Source organism: Tiliqua scincoides, chromosome 9, assembly GCF_035046505.1.
Source record: "Tiliqua scincoides isolate rTilSci1 chromosome 9, rTilSci1.hap2, whole genome shotgun sequence".
NCBI lineage: Eukaryota > Metazoa > Chordata > Lepidosauria > Squamata > Scincidae > Tiliqua > Tiliqua scincoides.
In genome coordinates, this window is record NC_089829.1 from 15,027,702 (window position 1) to 15,051,171 (window position 23,470).

The following is a 23,470-nucleotide window of genomic DNA, read 5'->3' on the forward strand; positions in this document are numbered from 1 at the left end:
AGAGTATGAAAGGGGAAAGGCCATAGGATGGAAAGTAGCCAGCACAGGATGGAGGGGGGTCTGTGAGCTTCACATATGCACCCCCCCTTTTTCACCACAATCAGACATCCCTGCATAGTGGGAAAGACTTGGATTAGCGACACACAAGCCTGCTGTCATCACAGTGAATTTCACACTCAGGAAAGTCTGTGTGTGCAAGACCAGCCCCTTAATACAGTGCAGGGAGGTGCCTCAGGTGGATGGGGGTGCCCTGTGACTTGCCTTATTGTGCAATTAATAGGCCATCTCCCCAAATGCCATCACCGTTGCTCCTCTTTCTCCACCTTCCTACCACTTGCCCATCCCCCTGTCTGCTGCAAAGGCAGAGGACAGAAAATGTGGACAGGAATGTAGGCTGGAGGAATAGAGTGGTGGGCTAGAGAGTAAACATTCTGCGCAGGGAGCAGAAGAAAGAAGATAAAGAAGTGGTGGTAGCAGTGGCAACGACAGGGAGGTGAGCTCTGTGTACTGGCCCAGGAGAAGGATGATTGGTGTAATGGGAAGGCAGACTGGCACTGTTGTAAGATCAACATAAGAGGAAAGACTGATGCATGGGATGGAGCATACAGTGTGGGAGAGATGGAAGCTAAGTGGGTGGGAAGGAAACTGAGCTCTGAAGAATGGCAAGCCATGCAGCTCACATTAGGAGACGCTGGATCAAGGATTCCTCCGACGGCAAAAATCGTGACATAACTGAGGCAGTGATTTTCCAGGAGCAAGTCTTGGAAAATGTCAGAAAATAGAGACTATCCCTGGGCAATAGGGGCATTTGGAGCACATGTTGCTGTCCAGAGGGCCAAAATAGGCCAAAGTCAGAGACAAAACACACAGCCTTGGGCACAGAGGAAGGAAGAGGACAGGAAGACAAACTTCCAGGCTGTGTTGAGCCTTGAGCGTGTGGTGTGGAAACAGAAGTGTTCCAAGGAGATGGAGAGAAGACCCCTGGAGATCGAGAGATGCTGCTTCTGGCTGGCAGGAAGGATTTCTCAAAGGGGGGAGAAGAGGCAAAAACTGAGAGGCTGCTTGCACATTGAGCACACACACAGAAACATCAGTGGACATCGCAGCAACATATGCTACTCTAAAACTTAATTGATGCATGATTCAGCAAATGCAGACCAGATGGATCCCTGACAACGACTTGTGCCCTGGAGGCAAATTCCTTTCAGACCAACTCATGGAGCTGGGGTCCCTCAGGACAGCTGAGCAGAACCTCCAAGTTCAGGGGTAGTCTGCCTGTGAACTCCGGGGGGGGGGGGGGGCTGGGCAGAGGAAATAAATAGCAGGGGAGACTTCCAAGCCTTGCTGGTTGGCCACCATAGGGAGCCCAGAATATTGAGCTGGGTGGGCCTTTGACCTGATCCTGCAGTGCGCATCTTATGATGAAAATATACTCAAGAATTAGATGGCAACTATTCCCATAATCACACAGACTTTTGACAGACTTTATTTCGGATTTCCTTTCTGGCATGAGCTGTTTTCGCATGGCTATACAGTTGCCTGCTTAACGGTTCTCAAAGTGAGAGGTGGTTCCTCTCCTCTCCGCAGGAGGTCTGGTCTAGAGGGTAGAGCCTCTGTCTGCCTGAAGATAACATGCACAAGGTCGCCAGTTCGAGGCCACTGGCACCCTGCGACCTTGAAGCAGCTGACAAGCTGAAGCCAAGCTATTCCATCTGCTCTGAGCTTGGGAGGATGGAGGCCAGAATGTGAAGCCAGATCGGAATGAAACACCTGAATGTAGTGGTTCTTGAAAGAAAGAACCTTTCAAATTGTAAAAATCCCTATTTAATAAGGGATTTAAATAAAGCCTGCCTATGTAAACTGCCTTGAATAAAGTCTTGAATAAAGACCAAGAAAGGCGGTATATAAATACCTGTTATTATTATTATTATTCCTGAATTCGGATCCAATCAAGGGCACACATGGCCTACCTGTTGCTCCCTCCAGCACCCCTAGAGGACTGTTTCATCTGTGCTCCTCCTCGCCCCACAAAATCTACACACACTGCCCTGCAAGTGAAAAAACACACACACAACCTCAAAGCCTGTAGACCGAACAGACACCTATGGACACTGCTTATTCCTGGCCCCTGCAATCTAATTATGGTTTATTGCATGACATGATAATCTGAAGGCTGGTGACCTTTCTTGTTCAGCTGCTGATCTGATTCCATTAAGAGGAGGGCAACACTTGGTTCAGGAGAGATGGGCAATCAGGTTGCTTCAGCCAATGGCCTGACACTGTAGGGACAAATCTAGGACTGATCCTGTCCCCTTGCCCTGGTTCCTGTGGCCAATACCTCTGCCCACCAGAAGCAATCTGGCCTCCAAAATGTGGGGCGCAAAGAAAAAGATTGACAGGCCAATGGTGGTGGTACTGCTATTGTCGTATTGAGGGAGGGGGTCATGTCTCAGCACCACCCACTTGTTTATGGCAGAAACAAGACTTGAACCAGTTACTCAGAAAGAAGAAGGGGGACAGAGTGGAAGAGGAAGTGTGTAGGAGTAGAGATGCTGTAGCCCGCCCACCCCTATACTTCCTCTCCTGCTTCATTCCACTTCCTTTCCCAAGGAGTGGCAGCAGAGAAGGCGGCTAGCACATTGCTGTGTAATGGGATGGCATCTGGTACAGAATCTCAGCCAATAGGAGGCCCTGGGCCAGCCTTGCACACCTGCTCAGCTAATATGTTTAGCAGGTAATTTAAAACTGTCATTTATCCCAGTATCTTGCACTCATTGTCAGATCATGGGAAAGGAGATGCAAGTTTGCTTCCCAGAGAGCAAGGGGACAGGACTCTGCCTGCATGCCTTTCCTTCTACCTCCACAAGTCCAAGCACTATAAACTTTTTTTTTCTTCCAATCAACACTGAAAATCCAGAAAGGAGTTCCTGGAATGCAACACAGCACATCACCAGCCAAGACACAGCAGAAACTTGTGATGCAAACGATGTGGTTTACACACACACACAAAGAGAGAGAGAGAGAGAGAGAGCGCGCGAAGGGCAGGGATGACTAGACAAAATTCACACATCCCTCTTGGCGATGCATCAGAGTCATGTGCTCACAGTCCAGGCACACCTCAAGACATGCTCAAATGTCCAGTGAGACATGGATGACGTATTCCTCATTGAGGAAAAATGACACACACGCCTTGGGTTCAAGGCATGCTCGGACGTGCATCTCGCAGCCGGCTCTGCCTAAAACCCCAGGGCCCTGCCTCCTCTGCTGAACTACAGACAGCTCATTTCCCACTGACATGTGCCAGGCCTTTGGTGACAATGCAGTCCCCCTGGAACCCTTCTTTTCTCCCATCTGTTAAGGAAAGTATCAGCATAACACTCAGTAGGGAAAATACTTCCCTTGGGCATTATGATTTGCCATCATGGAAAGACCCAAACGGCCAATGCGGTAGGATCATTTAGGGGGGCCCCTGTCATCTTCACCTACCATAGCCCCTGGCCAGCTCATCAACTGGGATAGGCATCTAATGTTACAGAGCAGTCAGGGATGCCCAGACGGTCACAAAACATCCTGTCAGACAGGGAAATGACAACATCACCTGGCTTGGGTCACCTGAGGTTGAGCCTGAGGATACTCAGGTGTGGCTGATCTGGTTAATCTGTGCAAGGCCAGTTCCACACAGCTAACCAAGGGGTGGAGGGAGAGTTCTGTCATCTGGAAAATTAATGCTCTGATTGAGGGTCAAGAGAGACCAGTGAATTGAGATGCAGAAGGGAACTCTTCAGCTTCTCAGATCTGCGTTTGGGCACTTCCAACACCCAAACCCACTCCCTCTCATTCTGTTTCTTACTCCATTCCTTCCTCTGCACTGATCCTTCTTTCTCCTTCAACCCTTCCCAATTTCTTGTGTTTTACTAAAGTCTTTTTGTTTTATCTCTTCACCTGCTCCTTGTTGAACTCAGGCTTGGATCCCAGTGACATAGTGGTCAACTTTAAAGTGCGAGACCTCATCATGACCCTCTTCCCCCAATACCTTATCCACACCCCATTAAGACAAAGAGAAAATAAACTATAAATGTCTTCCTTAATTTCCTTCTTCTGCCACTTATTTCTCTTTTGAAACTTCTTAAGAGTTCATTTAAAGATCTAGCTCAATTCATCCCAAACTCTTGGGAGCTGGGTTGCAGTACTTTAAAAACAAATTCATACAAATTGAAACATTAGGTTAAAAATATAATGATAATATATATTTATAATATAAGAATAATAATATAAAAGGACCTTAGAGTGCTAGCTCATGCATGTTTACTCACAAGTCAGGGCAGACACTGCCCCCCCCCCCCCCGCAGCAAGCGTTTTGGTTCTGCAATTATAGCAGCCCAACCCAGAAGGAATCCCAGTCAAGCAGCAGCAGGTGAGCCTTGAGATGAATGACCAGAAAGCAGAGGTGGGAAGAAGTCTAGAAGCAATCACATCTGACCATCACAGTTTCACCTTCAGCCTGCTAATTAATGGCCCTGGGTTTAAAATACATCCTTATGAATGTGAACTCATCCCGGTTTTGAAAGCAGAAGTTAGCCTCAAATTCCAGGACTGGGAAGAAAAAAGGAAGGTGCTCATGATCTTGTCCAAGTTGCCTCCAGCAAGACTGTGAACCCTTCCTCACCATGCTAGCTACTTTGGAAGGCCAGGTTCCAGAAAAGCTGCAGAACCAGTTTCAGATCCCAAACCACTTCTTTGCACAGTCTTTTTTCTCATGAGTGGCTTGTCGCTGATTTGACTCACTACAAATCCAACAGGGCAGTGTTTCAAATGGACATTTTCCCTCCACAGTCTGCAAGATTTCCTGCCTGTTTTGTCACTGTGCCCAGCTGGCAGCCTGGGCAATTCAGCAAGCCCTTCTCCCCAAGTCTGCCACCACCGCTGCCTTCCTCCAGCCTGCCCTGGATGCAGCCCAAACTGATTCACTTTCTGCTCACTAAAAGCATGCTGAAAGTGGAATGTCTGCTTCCTTACCCTGCTCCGGGCGTGCTTTCTTCAAAGAGTGCAGGGCTTCCCGTTTGAGTTACAGTACAAGTTATGTATGCTTTGCAACTGGGCTGGCCATGAACATAAGAACAGTCCACCATAGATCACACCATAGGCCCGTCTAGTCCAGCTTCCTGTATCTCACAGCGGCCCACCAAATGCCCAGGGAGCACACCAGATAACAAGAGACCTACATCCTGGTGCCCTCCCTTGCATCTGACATAGCCCATTTCTAAAATGAGAACAAGCCTGGCCTCGTACCCCATGGCAAACATCACAGAGACAAAACATCTCTGGTTTGTCAGGGCATCCAAGCATTCTTGGCTAATTGCTCAAGGATATGCCCCTGCCTCTGGCAACCCCACTTCTGGAAAAACTAAGGCTGCAATCCTATCCACACTTACATGAGGATAAGCGCCATTGACTATAAAGGGACTTACTTCTGTGTAGACATGTATAGGATTGGGCTCGAAGAATGAGAAGTATGATGCCATCCTAGACACATTATCTTAGGAGTAAGTCTCATTGAGCAAAAGGGGCTAACTTCTGAGTAGATACACACAGGATTGCACTATTAGTTGCTGAGCACACACTGGCAAATGGCACCCTGATCTTATTTGCAAGACAAGTTTGAGGTTCAAATGACTTGCACCTCCTTCTTTTTAAATCCCCCCACTCCACGTATTTGAGACAGAGCACACCACAAATCAAAACAGAGACACAAACCAGGAATGAAATGCATTTTAGAGCCAGCAACTTCCTCCAACACAGACCACAGGCTCCAGCAGCATTAAAAGCCCCCCAACACCTTCATTTCAAAGCTCACCTCAAGCCTTCCACTTGCCCCCATCCTGAACTACCACCACCACTACCACTCACCAAAATGTCGGCGCTTTCCCTGCGAAGTGAGACCTGCTCCAGCCGGTCCAGCGAAGGGGTGCAGGGGAAGGGTGATCCGGCGCCCACAGGGCGCAGAATGGGCAGGCTGAGCGATTTGAAGTCTTTCACTGCCTGTTCCACTTTGAGTTCATCCCCAGGTTTGGCTGCAAAGCAAGAGAAAGAGTGAGCATCAAAAGGCAGCCCTTGGGAGCTTAAGAGAGAAACAGTTTCCAACCCGTTGCCCAGCTGAGGTCAACTTCATAGAAAGCTGCCAGACAGAGACTGACCCTCGGTCCAAGCACCTCAGTACTGTCAACACTGACCGGCAGTAACATTGTCCAGCCTTGCAGGCAGGAACTTTGCCTGACACGGATTGAACCTGGGACCTTCTGCATGCAAAGCAGAGGCCCTGTTAATGAGCCACAGTGCAGCTTATAGAAGCCTATGGTACACAAACATAAGAAGTCACAGGAACTTCCTACCCTGCAGATTGAGCCACGTGGTAAGAAGATCCTTGGAACAGATCATTGTAACTAAGTACTACACACAAGGATGACAGTGAAAGAGGAGGAGGCCTTAATTTGAACATCAAAAGAGCCCCATTGGAACAGGACCAAGAAAGACCAATCTACTCCAGCACCACTTTCCTCTATGCTAGCCAAGCAGATCCCTCTGGAAAGCCCACATAAAGGCAGATATCACTCCCTTACCAGTGCTGCCTTACAACTGGAATTCAAAGGCAGACTGCTCCTGATGCTGGAAGTTCAATACATAGTCATCATGAGCACTAGCCATCAACCTCCTCCATGAATTGGTCCAAAAGTGCCCTTTCAGGCCACCTAAGCCAGTGGCCATCATTGCACCTGGTGCAGGGACTTCCACAGATCAGTCATGCACGGTGTGAAGGTCCTTCTTTTATTCCGTCCTGAATATCTCAGTGATCAGTTCAGTGGGTGACCCAGCCTGGTTCCAGTCTTGGGGGAGAGGGAGAAAAGCCTCTCCACACCACAAAAACCCAATCGTCTCCCTTCCACCTCAGCCACCATGAAAAATAATCAGAGTTCAACAGTCTCTGAACAGCCAAGTTCCCCAGAATTTGGCACTTTAATGCAGAAATTACCCTCATCAAAAACTGCCCTTCTTTTGGGATGTGCTAAAAACTTGCTACATTTAATCTAAATCCCAGTTCTTAATCTCAATCCTGAGAGAGCTGGACTGCTTTTCCAGTGTAATGATCCTTCCGGCATCTGTCTCCAACACCATTTTCAACCTTCCTCACATCAGCATCCTTCAGAGAGTGGGCAAGACAAGCACAGCACAAGGAACTCCAAAGTGGGTTTATTCACTGTGGCAGAGATCCCCACAGAGCTTTACCTTTCACGCGTAGGTAGTGACCCCCAAATCGGTATGCCTCAAAGTTCAGCGAAAGGGGCGTGTTGGACTGATCCAGATAAATGTCCACTTTAGAAAGGTCTATTCCTTTCCTCTCAAATACTGGCAGCAAAACCTCACTGGAAAGAGAGAAACAGAATTACTAGGTGGCACTGCCATTCAGTGCAAATTTTGGACAGTCCCCCCACCACCACCATGGGAGGAATCCTGGGAGGCCTGAGACATGCAAAAAGTTGTGCAAGTGGACTGGAGGAGACTGGCAAAAGCCCTGGACACAACTTGGACACTAAAGATCACTCCATATATCGTATCATGGTAATGCTACCTTCTTACACAGAGGGTTGTGAGCTCTCCTCCTCCCATTTCCTGGATTGAAAAAGGAAGAGGGGAGTGGAATGGAATGACGGGCTAGCCCTCCACTCTCTTCTCCTTCGTACTTCCTTTTGTACTACATTCCTCTTCCTTTTCCAATCCAGGAAATGGGAGGAAGAAACAGGCAGAAGGAGGTGGGCACCCACAATCAATCAATCCACTGGCTGAGGCAACTGTCTCAACCTCCCTCATGGATGGGCCGGCCCTGTGCACTGTAGTCTTTCATCATGGAAAGATAAAGCAAGTATCCTCTTGTTAGTTGAAAAGCCAAATGCCGCTTGTTCAGAGGCTTAATGAGGGCAGCTGGCCAGGGAGGACGATGTTATTGCTACAGCTTCTCATTGGCCCTCTTTCTGCAGCTTATGACAGCAGCATACTACTGAGGGCAGGGGTGGGGAAGAAAAATTTGAGCTGCATAAATAATTGGATAGTGGGTGTTTTGATGCAGCAGATTCTGAGGCAGAGAACTCTACCTGAGCACAGACTGAAGGGAATGGCTCCCCACCTACCTAAACAGAGAGGCTTGGGTGCATTGGAGCCACCTCTGAGTGAACACTCAGACCTGCCCACCCCTCCCAGGATAACCAGCAGTCCTTACCCCAGTGATTTCTTCTTCATGGCTGGTACGATTTCTGTCTCAATATCTATGTTCAGATCAAACTTCAAGGTGAAGCATTCCTTGCTGGGATCCTGGAGGAGAAATACAGGAGCTTGGCGCATGGTGCATCATCTGAACCCAAAGCAGGGCTGGGCACTCATCAGCCCTAGCCCCTCCTTCCAACCCAAGCTAACAAATGCTTCTCCAAGAGGCCCTAGAAGGTCCCAGAGTACAAGGAGACACATAGCATCCATGGCCAATATAACAGTGTCAGGGGTTTTTCTCATGAGTTTGCTTCTCAAAAATACACTCCTCGCTGATGCAGCATTGATGGGGAATAGGGAGGATCTTTGACAACAGGTGTAGTGCCAGTGCCCTGCAAGTGCTGACATGACCAGTCACAACATTTTTCAATGCAAGGCACATGAAAATAGGAGGCCAGGAACCATGACACGGCGTATGACTACACATGCATGCACTTGCAGCAGTGCTCACCGCATAAGCATGCTTCAGCCCACAGAAGAACTCCGAGTTCTGTGTTAGAACTCAAGCACACAAAGTTGTGTTCTACTGTGTTAGTGTTTCCCAATACAATCTTCTCCAACTGACAGTCTGTATCTTACCCACTGCCATTGGGAGATGCTGGGGATTTAACCAGAACCTTCTGTGGGTTGATATTCTCTCATATGAGCCACATACACCCTAGTGTGGCCAACCAGATGCCTCCAAGAAACCAACAAACAGGACACACTCTTCCCTCTTGCCTGTCCCAGCATGACTTATTCAGAGGTAAACTGCTTTGGAACACGGAGGCTCCACTTAGCTAAACTCCCAAGCAGGAAAAGAAGGCAAAAGCCCTCCCCTGCCATTGATATTGCATGACATTTCTGCTGCCATCCACCAGGACAGATCACTGCCTCCCCCTAACCTGTACCCTTTCTACTACTGGGCACATTCCCATCGTCCTCTGCTCCAGAAGACACTAGGGAGACCAGCTTAACCAGAGTGGAGCCAGTTAGGATTCATCAGGGTAGAGCAAGAAGGAAAATGTAATGAAGGGATGAGTTCATCCCATCTCCTTACATCCGTGTGTCTCCTCCGGGCTTTTTTCTTGGGCAGTTTCAGTGCTGAGCTTTTCCTGTCCCTGCAAAAGAGGAGCAAAAATTTGGTGGTTAAAAGTAGGGGGGGGGGAACGACTTTCTTGTTCAAGAGCTTCCTGCCTTGTTCAATTCTCTGCCCCACCAGAAAAGCAATGTTTTTCTTCAACAGCGCAGAAAAGATTTTCTCCCATTTGCTCCCAGCTGGTGCAAGACTTCCCAACTTGAAATGCACACCTTGCAAGTCCTCCCCACTCTCTGGATCCAAAAAGGAAGACAGAGACAAAGCAGAAGAGGAAGTGGGGAGGAGAGGAGAGTGTGGGTTCAACACTGGAGACTCTCCTCTCCTCCTCATATCTCCTTCCTCTCTGAATCCAGGGCAGAGGAGGAGTACTGGAGGTGGGTGGGCTACCTGAGGCGACCACTTCAGTAGGCCTCATGGGTGGGCCAGCCCTGGCTCTACTTCTAGCGTGGTTTACGTATTTTGTGGACACCTTTCCGGCAACCCCAGCACCAAGCCGACCTAAAAATTTAGCCCATTCATGTGAAGTGTACTGTTTCAGACTGCCAGCAGGGGGAGTGTCTGTGGGTTTGAACACTCCCTCCCACAGCTGCCTGCACACACAAAAACGAGCACATCAGGGAGAAGGCAAACCTAAAACCTTCCATCCTGAGATGCTAGCTTTCTATGCGAGGAGAATGTTTTTCCTCTGAATTAAGCCCCTCCACCTGCACTCACCCTTTCCCATCCATCAGCCCTTCATCCTCCTCCTCCACGTCTGATGCAGGGCTGGTGCGTGGCGGACACGAGCGTGTGGATACATTCCGAGCCAGGATAGAACCTGGAAGGTAGAAGGAGTTGAGTTATGGTGCATCTCAGGCCCCCAAGGGAGGCGGGAGGGGAGGGGGAACAACTTAGGGTCCCAATTCATCCTTCCTCCGTTACTCAGGGATGGCCCATCCATGAGGTCAACTGAGGCAGTCGCCTCAGGCAGCAGAGTAGAGGGGTGCCCCACCTCCATCCGGTCACTTCTTTCCACCGCTCCTCCTCCTTCCACTCCCTGGATTGGAAAAAGAAGAGGGGAGTGAAGCAGAAGAGGAAGGGTGGAGGAAAGTGGTGGGCTAGAGTGTCGGATATTCTTGTTTTCTCTTCCTTTAAACATCCAGGGAGCAGCAAGAAGACAAAAACTTAAGCAGATCAATGGCAGACGTATTTCACCAATGGTTTTATGTTAAAAAAAGAACAATGCTCTGCAGGAAATTTTGTGACCCAACATCGAGTGACACGTAAAAAAAATCCAGAGAAATGTGCATCATCTCTTTATGGAAGATGGACACCTGTGAAATTCTCTAGGGCCTCTCACGCATTCACAAAAGCCTGCTGTTTTCATTTGGTGGTGCTGTGGTGCCCGCCCCCTGCCCAGAATAATTCCCAGATGTCCACCTTCTCTAAACAGATCCTATGTGTTTTTTCCCCAAAATGTTTGATGTTGCAACAAATGTCACACCAACTCACATGCCAACTGACTAAAGGTTCTCTCCTGAAAAGGACGCAAGGAGTACAGCCTGAGACACAGACATTTTCTTATTCAAAGAATGAACATTTCAGGAGAGGAAGAAACCGGAACCCCCAAAGCCACCTGCAATTCTCGCCCCAAATCGTACTGAAGACGATGAGACTGTGCCCATTTGCACGAATCCCTCATTAAGACCCTCCGCCCTTGCTCCACTGCCTCTACTACCTTCCCCACTTAGAGCCTGGTATGCATGAAAATATACAGCATCTGTGGGAGGGGAAGCAGCTCACTGCAAAGGATTCCAGGTTCGGTCCTGGCAGTTCTAGTTAATTGATCTCAAACAGCATAGCAGGGCTTGGGGGGGGGGTTTGGAAAACCTCTGTCTACTCTAGGCCTTGGAAAGCTGGGATCAGTCTGGAGCAGACAGTACTGAGCTAACAGCAACTAGTACTGAGGTTGTACTTCATATATATTATGCTGCCAATCCTTACAATTCAGGAAGGTAGGCCAGGCCAGTATTAATACTACAGATTGGACAGGTTGAGAGGGTCTGCCCTAAGACAGCCTGGTGAGCTTTCAAACTCATGTGCTTTGAGGTAGAGTCACAAACATCTGAAGGGGGTACTTGCAAAAGCAAGCACCCCCTTGGAAATGCTCACAAACTGAACTCCAAGGCAAATGCACAAATGCAGGCCTTCCTGTGCAGGTTTGAGTTTTTGCAAACAATCAAGTTGGCTGCTCTGAGACTAGAATGTAGAGAACTCACCACAACTCTCATTGCTGCCTACCTCAACCCCACCCACCCCCCAACCTCCAAGTCAAGTGCTTAACTTTGGGGGGGGGGGAGCAGCTGCAGGGAGTACTTTTGAGGTCCTGGTTTTCCTTGGTAAGGACTACCAGAAACATAATCCCCAGTGGGAAACGGATGCCGCTTGCCTTGCCTACACCTAGGAGAGAGTACTCAGAGGTCCTTCACCGGGGCATAAGTGATGCTAACAGCATGGCTCCCATTGGGGATTCTAGTCTGGTGCCCATTGGGATTGAGAGAAGATGCTACTGCTGCCCTAGGAGTGACTGCCACCCTGTCTCCCCCAATCTCCAAAAGTAGTACAGCTTTGCTTTGGAGCAAGGGGAACTGGGAGGGGGTCAGTGCCCCCCCCCCCGGCAATGGGTACTAGGCATTTGATCCTCTCAAGCCATTTGAGCACTCACAAAAGACTTAAGCTTTGGCAAAAATGTCCAAGCCTTTTGCGAGCATTCAAACCAACTGCTCACAAAGGCTTGAGTATTTTGCCTAAGAACTTTCAGCAACAGCTCCGTCCCCTTTTGAATGCTGGAGTCAGCTCCTGCATCCCTACTTTCAAATCTTGCTTTCTGATCTGTAGTGGCTTTCAGGCACAAAATTGAAAATTGCCTTGTTTGAATCCAGGACTGCTGTCAAGGCAGAGGAGGAGGAGGTGCATGTGTCATGCTAATGAGCATTATGGATGTGGGTTCATTTGCATTACAAAGACAACTGAAGCAACTGTGTGGAAAAGGCCTGTAGCCTCAGGGCATTAGACAACTCCTTAAAGGGTTTACATTGAGAACTTAAATTCAGTGTTCCTTAACACTGAATACAACTTACTTCAATGGGAGCACTCTTTTAGTGCAAAGAAGCTGGTGACAGCTTTATCATCCCTGACATCTCCAGGTTCAGGGACTGTATACCTCTGAATATTAGGTGTGGGGGGAAACAAACAACTGAGCTGCTCCTAACTTCTTGGTCTATTGGTTTCCCTGAAGGATTCAGACTCACCACTGTTGGAAACAGGATACTAGGCTAACTGGAACCAATTAAGGCTAACTCATCTTGTCTTTATTTTTTTTCAAGGTAATTTAAAATCAAGAGGTCACAGGTCATTTCCAGAAGTGTTGCAAAGTGTTCCCGCACGTGGACTGACTTTTAAAGAGTGAGATCTAATCAGATGTAAAGATGAAAATCAGATGTAAACTGAAAATGGGGGGGGGGCGTAGTGGCTCTGCTGTGTGCCTTTTCCCCTCTGCCATGAATTCATGAGACAGGCTTAGGCAAGCTGCCCCCTGTCAGCCTCAGTCTCCCCATCTGCAATATGGGTAGAACAAGATTTACCACTCTTGTAGAGTTCTTATTCGGATCACATTTAGGTGAGTACAATAGAACTGCACGTTCAGAAAATTAAAAAAAAATAGGACTTATTCTGTATGCACGAGCAGAGGACTGCAGAGCATGCAGTGAGGATGTGATCTGGATGTGGCTGGATGGCTGTGATCCTGTCTTAGGTGGATGGATATCTGAGGAAGCCTGACTCTGCCCCCACCCAGACCTCAACCCTAGGCAAGCACACACACCCCACTGCGCTGCAGGGTCTCCTTCACCTTGCGGTGGCAGGTCAAAGCGGATGTGCCCGTCAAAGTGCATGGCGCTGTGGAAGCGTCCGTCACACGTCTCACACAAGTGGAGGGGGCTGCTGTGGTTCAGCTGCTGGCATCTGGTGTGGTGGCATACCTGGGTAGGGGGGAGAAAGAGAGAGAGAGACCATTAGGCCAAATCAGCAGGGGCAGATCAGTGGTTCATTTTTTATTAACAGTATTATTATTAACAGTATTTATATACCGCTTTTCAACTAAAAGTTCACAAAGCGGTTTACAGAGAAAAATCAAATAACTAAATGGCTCTCTGTCCCAAAAGGGCTCACAATCTAAAAAGATGCAAATGAATACCAGCAGACAGCCACTAGAACAGACAGTGCTGGGGTGAGGTGGGCCAGTTACTCTCCCCCTGCTAAAAAAAGGAGCACCCACTTGAAAAAGTGCCGCTTACCCAATTAGCAGGGGTTTTTTGGCCAACAGGGCCAAATTGGTTTTTTGGCTAATTTTTTGGCCAACAGGACCTGGTCAAAACCTTCGGGGACCTCAGCAAGCTGCCATCTGCTCTCCATCCCTTTACCCACCAGAACACCAACCTCCACCACCATCCTTCTCCTCCTTCCATGCCCTGGACTGGAAAAGGGTGAGAGGGTGAGGGGGAACCCAGGGGGAACCCTGGAAAAGGGGGAACTGAGTCAGTGGCATAGCTAATGATTGTGTAGCCCGGTGCCAAGCTCAAAATGTTGTCTCGGAAGTGATGTCACAATTGGAAGTGACACCACACCCAGGCTTTTTAAAAAGTGAAAATTGGGAGGAACCCATGTCCTCTCCCCAACATCTCACCACCCACTTGCTCTGCTGCCTCACCCCAGTCAGTGGCATAGCTAAGGCATCTATCTACAACCTGGGGTCAAAGAACATTTTGTAGCCCACTGCATGACAAAATCAAATTTAATTAAGTAAATAAATAAAAAGTTATTGGTTCCATGCTGTATCATAATAACATCTCATTGGCACTCAGAACAAACAGTCTCATAGGTTAGTTTGGAGTTAAGCAAATCCACTTTTTGTTCCACAAGGCAGTTATGTTTTCATTTTCTGGTCAATTGGCCATAACTTTTGATAGATAACAGATATTCCAGTGTTGTTTGTTTCATTGCATTCTGCATTAATTTACCTTTCCAATGATATATAACATGATGGTATTATTCATACATACCAAGATTTTCACAATTTTGGTCACTAGTGTCAAGCTCAGCTTATGGCCCCCCTAAAGCTTGATGCCCGGTGCAACTGCTACCCCCTGCACCCCCTTAGCTATGCCACTGAACTGAGTCACTCTAGCCCACCACTCTCTTCGCCTCAACACTTCCTTTTACTCCATTTCCCTCTTCCTTTTCAAATCTACAGAGCAGGAGGAGGAAGTGTAGTGGAGGCTGGGAGGCAGGCATTCCCCCCACACCAATCCAATGCTTGAGGATCCACCTCAGTTTGTCCCATGACTGGTCCGGCTCTGTGCCTTTAATATTGTGCAGGAGAATTTTGGAATGTGCAGTCCTGTTCCCGCCCCCCCCCCCCATCAGACCTGGTCATACTAGTTATGAATCCCCAGAGAAACTACAACCCCAGTGTTGCTGGGGGGGGGGGGGTATTAAATTGTCTCCATTTGGAAATGGGCTATCACAGACAGTGGCTCTCAAAGCTACTTGAAATGATTTTATTATCCTTGCACATCAGCCGCGAATCGAATGATGTATAACATGATGGTACTATTAAAAGAAAAACCAGAAAGTGCCCGTCCGCTCCAGGTGAGGCATTGACACCACTAGTGGCCAAAATTGTGACATCCTGGTTTTTCTTTTAATAGTACCATCATGTTATATGTCATTCAGTGCAGAATTTTATGCAGAATGCAATGAAACAAACCGCACTGATATCTGTAGTCTATCAAATGTTAAAGACAAATAACCAGAAATGGAAAACACAACTGCCTTATGTAACAAACAGTTGATTTTCTTAAATTGACCAATGTGGCTGACTGTTCTGAGAGCCAACGAAGTGTTGTTATGACACAGCAGAGAATCAATAAGGTGTTAGTATGAGTCAGCTCTCATTTCCATGTATCAGAGTTAATACTAGAACCGTTATTCAGTTGTTCGAGTGTCATCAAGTTAGCCCCTGGTTTTTTGTTGGTTACCAATTTGTTGGATGACCTGTACTATTATATAAACAAAGTTAATGGGGGTGTCGCCAACCCTAGTGATGCCATTGCACTTAGGCTGTGCATTTGATATTACAATTTATTCTATTATGGTCTGATACAGGAGGAGGTCCATCATGGGGGTGATGCAGTGAGCTCTCACAGCAGGTGACACAAACCCTAGTGTCGCTTCTGACAACACTGTACCTAAACACACAGAGGTAATATTTTTTACATCAGAATATAGAAGTCTGTCTCCACCAGAGTTCAACCCTGGGTCCTGTTAGGTATTGTTCAACTCTGACTGGCAGCCACTCTCCAGGGTTTCAGACAGGGAAGAATCTCTCCCAGCCCTACACAGAGATGTTGCAAGGCTTGAACCTAGGACCTTCTCCTTGCAGAGCAGGGGACTCAGTCATTTGGGAAATGTATTTTTATACTGTTGCCCAATTAACCATATGAGTGTTAATTGATTCATCTACTAATTGCATTATCCGGCTTGGGAAAAAAACTCTAGTATTTCTGAAGGAAAAAAGTAGTCTGGTTTGGTAGGCAAAGATTGTGTGTGTGGTGGAAAGACACTATCTGAAGGCACATCCTCTCCTGTGTCTGGATGTGACACAGGATGTCTGTGTCTCTCTTAGATGTCTCTCTAAGAAGGAGTGTCTTGCATGGAACATAACACAGTTCTTCCTTTTACCTGGTTTAAGTTCTGCTGACAGATTTGTTGGGAATGCCGCTTTCATCATTCAAAACTTTGTACTCCAGCTATCAAACTGATTCATCAACAAAAGACTCCCACTCACTCATGTCTTTTACAAAAGACATGATTAGAAACTCAAGGTTGTTTCTCAACTGCACACCACCTACCAAAGAAGACATCTGAGGATCTTCAATAATATAGAAGCAGCAGGTGCCTCTGGACCATTTGACAACCTAAGAGCTCTCCTTTGCCCTTGTTCAAAAACCCAAATCCATTCCTCTTTTCCCACCTCACCCCATTATCAAACCTTCAAATGACACTATATCCTTCCTTGGTCCCAACTTTCTCTCCCTCTTGATACATGATATTCTTGAAGAAGGTCACAATGAAAGGGATCTGTCTGCAGTACAAACTAAAGGGTGTTCAATAAAAGGAAGCTGCCATACAGAGTGCAGCTCTTGGTGCATCCAGCTCAGCACTGCCAGCCGTGACTGGCAGCGTCTCTGCAGGATTCTGGGCAGAGAACAAGCTTTCCAAGAAGATGCTATCAGGGATGCTACCAGGGGTCAAGCAAAGCAGGGGCTTGACCACTCGGCCATGGCCCCTTCCCACAGTCTAGCCCACATGTGGGTGCCTGCTGAGTCAGACCAGTGATCTTTCTAGCCCAGTACTGTCTGACTGCACGTGTCTCTCCAAGGTCTGAGACAGAGAATGGTCTCATTGTTATTAATTATACTTAGATCCGGCTTTTCAAGAAAAAAAAAGTTCACAGAGAGGTCTATACAACAAAAGGAACAAGAAGGTAGTTCCCTGTCTCAAAGGGAATCTCAATAGGAGAGACCCATAAACAGCCACTGGGAAGGGCGCTCTGCTGGGATGAACTGCAACCCCACTAAATATAACAGATTCTTCTCTTTAAACATGCCTTTTCATCCAGTTAGCAGGGGTATTTCTCAGCAAATCTGCCCAAGAGCCTGAGAATCAAGAAAACTAGCCAACAAGGCCAGGCTAGAAATTTTTTTCCTGAGGTACTAGATGTTTTAAATAGGAGAGTATCTGCAAACAATATTCCCCCTCCCCATCTGAACTGATATAGTCTACTCTGCCACCCTCTGGATTCTACTACCTTTTTTGTCACAGGGTAATCCAGATCTAGACCAGTCCTTAATGCAGGAAGGATGTGGTGCAAGATGGGGGAGGCACCAAGAAAGCCAATGTAGTGGCCTTCCTGCCTCCCTCCCCATGCGCACTGCATGCCAAAGGGAATTCTGTGGCAAGCCTGTAGCAGCCCCTTCAAGTAGTGCTCCACGTGCAGAAAGGACAGGGGACATCAAGAGGCACGTTGACTTGACAAGCTGGTTTCCAAACTTCCCCCATGCATCTTGAACATCAATGAGCTCCCTCAAAGAAAGAGGATGCCACGCTTAAATCTGCCCTGGAAGAATTCACCTGCTACCTCCAGAGTGAGGCCCAAGTTCAATGCAATGCCAAGAAGGCTCACCCTCGTAGCTGACCAAGGGCCTAATTGAAACACCAAGACAGTTCCACAAAATAAGTAATCAATTCCACACACCCAGTGTCACATTGCAATCAGATCCATCTCCACCAGCCTGCCCCCTTAGTTCATCCGTGGCATGTGCCAGGCAGATGCACTGCTCAAGGATTTTGCTAGCAAATTTGTTTGGCATCCAGCTTGTAGAGAAACATGCCTTGTATGGATGCCCTTGCATACCCCACCCCCCTCGCCATGCACCAAGAAGCAATACCCACTCTCCCTGTTTGGCCAGGTTACCATTAGGGAGAAGCTGCCTTCTTGGGCCTCGCCAGCTAAACTGAGCCTCTGTCGGGAACACAGAGCAGGAGTCTTCCATCACATCAGAGGAGGCTGCAGGCTAGCTCCGGCCTATCCATGTCCCCTTCGCCAGGGCAAAGGAAGCCAATGTCTGCAGCAGAACAATGCCCTGGCAACGAGAGTGTTTCCTGCAATTGTGAGTGAAGGCCATGCTGTGCCCGGGGCCACTCGGCATCCCCAGTTCAAGAGGGATATTTTTAAATGCACAGCCAGACCCTAAGGGGTGCTGCTGCTGCCCTATGACCCTGGAGGCTGCACACAACAATGGCCATTGATTGCCACAAAGAATGCTCTCAACAAGCCACAGCAAATGCCCCCCTTTCAGCAAATGAATCAGGGAGATGGGGGGGGAATGGCCAGAGGGGAGCATCCTCCACTTTGCCTAGTTTCCAAAATAAGAGGCACACAGTGCTGGCACCTCCTGACTCAGACCACAGCTCCTTCTGGTTCTGGCTGGTAACCACCCTGCAAGAAAACTATCCAAGCCCTGCAATTAGAGTTCTTTCAACCGGGCACACCAAGGCCCAGGGCCTCATGCATACTTCCAATGATAGAGGGATTATATCTGGGAGACCCAGAACAAAACGCCAAGGGTTAGCAGACTACGTGACCATGAGATAGTCACCCTTTTTGAGCCTCTCCTATAGGGCTGTTGTGACGATAAAAGTGGCCATGGGGGAAATGACAGGTGCCAGCTTTGAACTCCAGAAACAACAAGATAAAAGCATAACAAGAAATCAGTAGATCCAGCAGGAGGCAGCATGATGCACAGCGTAATTCCCCTTCATCAGAAGGTGGAAGATTTCAAAATCCATTCATTTTCAGTATCACCACTCAGATTTTTGAAGTAGAATTCTGAATGTGACATCTGAGTGCTATACACTTGAGTTTGTGTTTTGTGTTAGCTGTGGCAGGCTGAAACATGGCACTAGCAAATGCTCAAGGCCACTGCATGTCAGCTGGGGATATCATGAGAAGCAAATTACCATTCCAGGTCAAAGTCTCAAACATCAAAGACTATTCAGCAACTACCCTAAGCGTTCAGATAATATTTGAATTACAGAGAGGAAGTTTGCCTCTGCCCGGGACTTCATTGTACACAGCACCTCTCACCAAAGCCTGCTGTGAGCATCTGCAACAAAACACGGTGACCTTCTGAAATCCGTCATCATATCCTCAGATTTCAGAATTCAAAACTGGATTCTTGTATTCCAACATGAGATTCCAGAGGTGAGATTTGACCTTGGTTTTCTAATTCTGCAATCCAAATCTGACATCTGAATTCCAGATGTTAGCTGCCTGGTTCTGGGCCAGCCAGTCCATGAAGCCAATGGAGGTAGTGGAGGGCACCTACTTCCATTCACCCTTTCATCACCACCATTCCTTCGCGCCTCACTCCCTTGGGTCCAGAAAGGAAGAGGGGAACGGAGCAGAAGGGGTAAGTGAGGAGGAAAAGAGGGGGTGGTTCTAGTCTGTCAGTCTCCTCTACTCTTCCTCTTCTGCTCCCTCTTAGTCTCCAGGGAGTGGGGGGGAAAGTAGTGGCTGGAGCACCGATAGATAAGAGGTTGGTAGTAGGTGCCCACCTCAGGAGTTAGGCCTTGATTAGTTAAATGAATGGACATTCAGGCATTCTGCCATCATGTATTTCCTGCTACTCATCAGACTGTACCAAAAACAGACCGTGCCTCCTGTGGGCCAACCGTCATGCCCTCAAATGTTACATAATCCTGGAATGATAAACAAGGACAAAGATGAGCAAATACGGTCTGAGCAGTTGCCCAGCCAAGGTGCGCCCGCCAAAGATTCGCCAGCAGCACTGGATGTGGAGAAGTCGGGAAAAAGGCACCGGGGGCCATCTCCCTTCAGCTGATTTTGTGCAATTTGCCAAGCAACATGGAGGGAGGAACGAGCAGACAGCTCTGCCCGCCCCAATTCTTCCTTGAATATATAAGAACAGTTGAAAAAGCCCTGCTGAATCAGGCTCAAGGGAACCCACCTAATCCAGCCTCCTCCTTCCCACAGTGGCTCACCAGACACCCCACAAGAAGGTGAGAGAGCAAGGCAACCCCCTCCCCCACTGCTGCTCCCCTGTGTTAGGAAGTTGCCTTATATTGCACTCCAAGCCAATGCTGCTTGCCCTTATGTCAGTCTGGACAAACACACACTGCCCCTGTGCACATCATAGCCTCACCTGTAGTCTCCTTGCCCTAGCTCCCCAAATGAGCTTTGTTAGAACTCTTTTTGTGCAGCCTCAATATTGTTGCCCAAACTTGGGTGTAATTCAGATTACACCAATCTGGCTTCCTTGGGGGGAAATTAAGAGATTCTGAGCCCACACTCCCAAGGGAGGCAGCACAACGAATGGGAAAACAACACAAAGATTAATCCTTGGACAAGGATAGGTGAAATCAGTTGTGACACCTGCACAAGCCAGTGTAGTCTGCGATTCCACAAATGCACCAGTTTGATGATCTGCAAATCGCAGCTTTGAAGAACAAGTCAAGTTTCTAACTCTTAAGACATACTAGAAAACGTATTGGGGGGGGAGCTCTTAGAGGTAAGCATGACCAACTTAGAGCAAACAGAAATATGGAAAATAGGTACAGAGTGCAATTAAGATGCAACACTGAAACACAGAGTTAGCTGTTCCTTCCTCACCCTGTTCACACGGCCTTCTGTGCTCTTTTCCCTTCTCCCTGCACATGTCCTCAGTAAATGTGTTGCTGCCATTCTTTGTGGAAGGGCTTGTGCCATGTCCATAAGAGCAGAGGGTGACCAAAACCTCCCATCTTTTGATCTCTCCGCACATGGCCTGTCTTGCAGTGCAAGACCCAAAGGTACAGGGGGCTTCTAGATCACTGTCCTGCCCTGCCTTTCTCAGAGTGCCCTGTAAACAGCCAGACAAGTTCCTGGGTCCTCTGAGATGCCTAAATCACCACCCCAAGCCCCTGAGCGTTCGTGCAGTTTGTTCTGCCACCAGAAGCAAGGGCATCCGTATTTGCGGTCTGTGGCCCCATACAAATGAGACAGAGCCAGGAAGGGTTTCGAGAGACATCAGCAGAGGACAGGAAGTCCCAAAGAGAGAAGGTGGGGAGGACTACATAGGGGCAGTTCTCTCAGACCCACAATGATGGAGGAAAGCAGACTGCCAGCCAGTTGAACTTCCTGTAGCCCCAAGAGGCAATGCAGGAAAGCACCAGGCTGGAGGGAGGAGCAGCTGCTGCTACCGGAGACACTGCTGAATGTTTCACGGCCAGGAGGCCTTCTTGAAAGCAAATGCCACAGCAGGATCAGCACTGACTCTCCACCAAGGAGAGGAGAGCCCGAAGGGGGTGGAAGAATGCAAGCCACTCATCCCTCCCCAGGGCCCCCCTGCACTCACCCCCTCACCAGCCAGCCTCTCTTCGGCCACCGCCATCAGGCCAGCTCATCCAGACCAGGGCAGGCCTGGCAGACGCTCCCTGGCTGCAGAGCCAGGCTGGTGATTCACAGCCTCAAAAAGGATTTGAGGTGGTCATGACAAAACCTTGACTAAGCAGGTGGGGCAGCTGTGGGCTTGCAGTGAGTAAGGGTGCAAATCCTCCTCTTGCAGGCTGGGCCTGAACAAGCAGCAACTGACGGCTGCCTCGGAAGCCAGCAGGGCCCGCAGCTACTTGCCTCCTCCTCCGCCTGGCCTGGCCTTTCCCTTCCGCGCCCCCCCCTTCTGCCTGGAAACCTCCCAGCTGGAACCTAAGCCGCAGCCTCCGCCAGAGGCACACCTCGACACCAAGGTGAGCAGCAGCATCGGTAACCAGCACCAGGCGCGTTGGGTTTCCAAAGCTGCTTGCTTCTGCAGTGCGCAGACAGATGGACACGCTCCCCTCAGCCCATCTGCCAGGCAGCTCCGCCACCAGGCTCCCCTTAGCACTCACAAAGGGAGCCATGTGGGTCACGTCAAAGATTCAGCAGGCCCAGATTTTGTTCCCCCTCCAGGAAGTTTCTGAGCAGGGCCAAACAGCCCTCTCTGGCCACTATTCCCTTGCAACCCTATTCAAAGTGCCTTTGGAGGCTCCATCTACCTGCCATGACTGATGCCCATCAATCAACCTGTCCATCCATGGATTTGTCAAACCCTGTCTTCGTGCCCTCTTGGCCAATGGCCTCTTTCGACAAGGAGTTCCCCAATATTGACTGTGTGTAGTATCAAGAAGTGACACTGCTTCTCTATCCTGCATCTGCTGCTTGTTTTATTGGATGACCCCCAGTGGGACAGGGAGAAGACTTCTCTCTCTCTTTCCACTTAAGGATAAAGGGTAGGGGGCTGGTGAAGCCCCTGCTCTCCATGCAGATGATCCAAGTTTGATCCCCAGCAGCCTATCCAGGCTGGGAAAGATCCTCCTCTGCCTGACACCCTAGAGCTGTTGGTCAGTGTATACTAATATCCTGGCTAAACAGAAGGCAGCCTTACAGGTTTCCTCTCTCCACACTAAACTCCCACCGTGGGATGTCTCTCTCCCTCTCCCTTCAGCCAAGCTTTGGGGACCAAGGCCAGCTATTTTTCTGCCCTAGGCAGAAATGACATTCCTCCACCCCCACCTTATTGTATGCAGCCGCAGGGGTGTCGGGAGGATAGGGTTTCATCTGCAAGGGTTCTCATGACTTCAGCTGCATTTCCCTGCTCCATGCAACGGATGGAGTGACAGCCAGGCTTTGTGCTCCACTCACTGGAAGCGAGTACTGCAAGGAGGAGACTGAAACAGGATATGAAGGGGCAGCTGCCTGCCCCCTCAATCCTCACACCATGCTGCCCCCAGGGTCTGTGGTGGGGTATGCATGTTGCCCCTCAGAACAGTCTTTTTGTCTGACTGGAGACTAAGGCCGGCTGTCCAGGGGGCTGAATGAGGGTCGCTTCTGATGGGAGACTGGTGGGGTGTTCACCTCCACAGCTCCTCCTGCTCCCTGGACTGGAAAAGAGGACAAAAAAAGAAGAGGAAGTGTGGAGGAGAGGAGAGGATGGAATAGAGTGCCTGTCTGTCCACTTGCCTCCACAGTTCCTCCTCCTGCTCCCTAAATTGGAAAATGGAAAAAGGGGATGGAGCAGAAGTGGAAATATGGGAGAGAGGACAGTGGTGGACACTCTAGCCCATCACTCTCCTCCACACTTCCTCTTCCAATGGAGGGAGCAGCAGTGTGCACACCTTCAGATTGAAGTGGGCAACATTTGGTGTTCCACCTCAGGTATCAGGAGACCTTGGACTGGCCCTGCTGAAGCCCAAAGAATTCTGGAGCCCCCAGCAGCTGCCTGTATCCCTTATTGGGCTGGGCTGGCTCTGAGATCAGCTTGTCATTCCCCCGACTGCATATCCATTCTGCTCACTGTAAACACTTCTTTGGATTACTAAAGGGGAAATCTCAGAGGTGACGCAGGGTTGTAAACAACTTCTTTCACACCGAGGGCTCAGGCT

The 23,470-nt window shown here is 48.8% G+C and overlaps 1 protein-coding gene across 1 annotated transcript in view; it reads right to left on the reverse strand.

Annotated features, from left to right (window-relative positions):
• The window catches only part of PLEKHG5 (pleckstrin homology and RhoGEF domain containing G5), a 46,636-nt gene extending 23,947 nt beyond the window's left edge, over positions 1-22,689 (reverse strand). Inside the window, exons 1-8 of the mRNA XM_066637468.1 lie at positions 22,666-22,689; positions 13,281-13,410; positions 10,106-10,208; positions 9,353-9,413; positions 8,270-8,361; positions 7,282-7,418; positions 7,227-7,232; positions 5,908-6,071 (exon numbers count right to left, since the gene is read on the reverse strand). Of these exons, the coding sequence (XP_066493565.1) occupies positions 5,908-6,071; positions 7,227-7,232; positions 7,282-7,418; positions 8,270-8,361; positions 9,353-9,413; positions 10,106-10,208; positions 13,281-13,410; positions 22,666-22,689 (717 nt within the window). The remainder of the gene's footprint in view (positions 1-5,907; positions 6,072-7,226; positions 7,233-7,281; positions 7,419-8,269; positions 8,362-9,352; positions 9,414-10,105; positions 10,209-13,280; positions 13,411-22,665) is intronic.
• Positions 22,690-23,470: the final 781 nt, after the last annotated feature.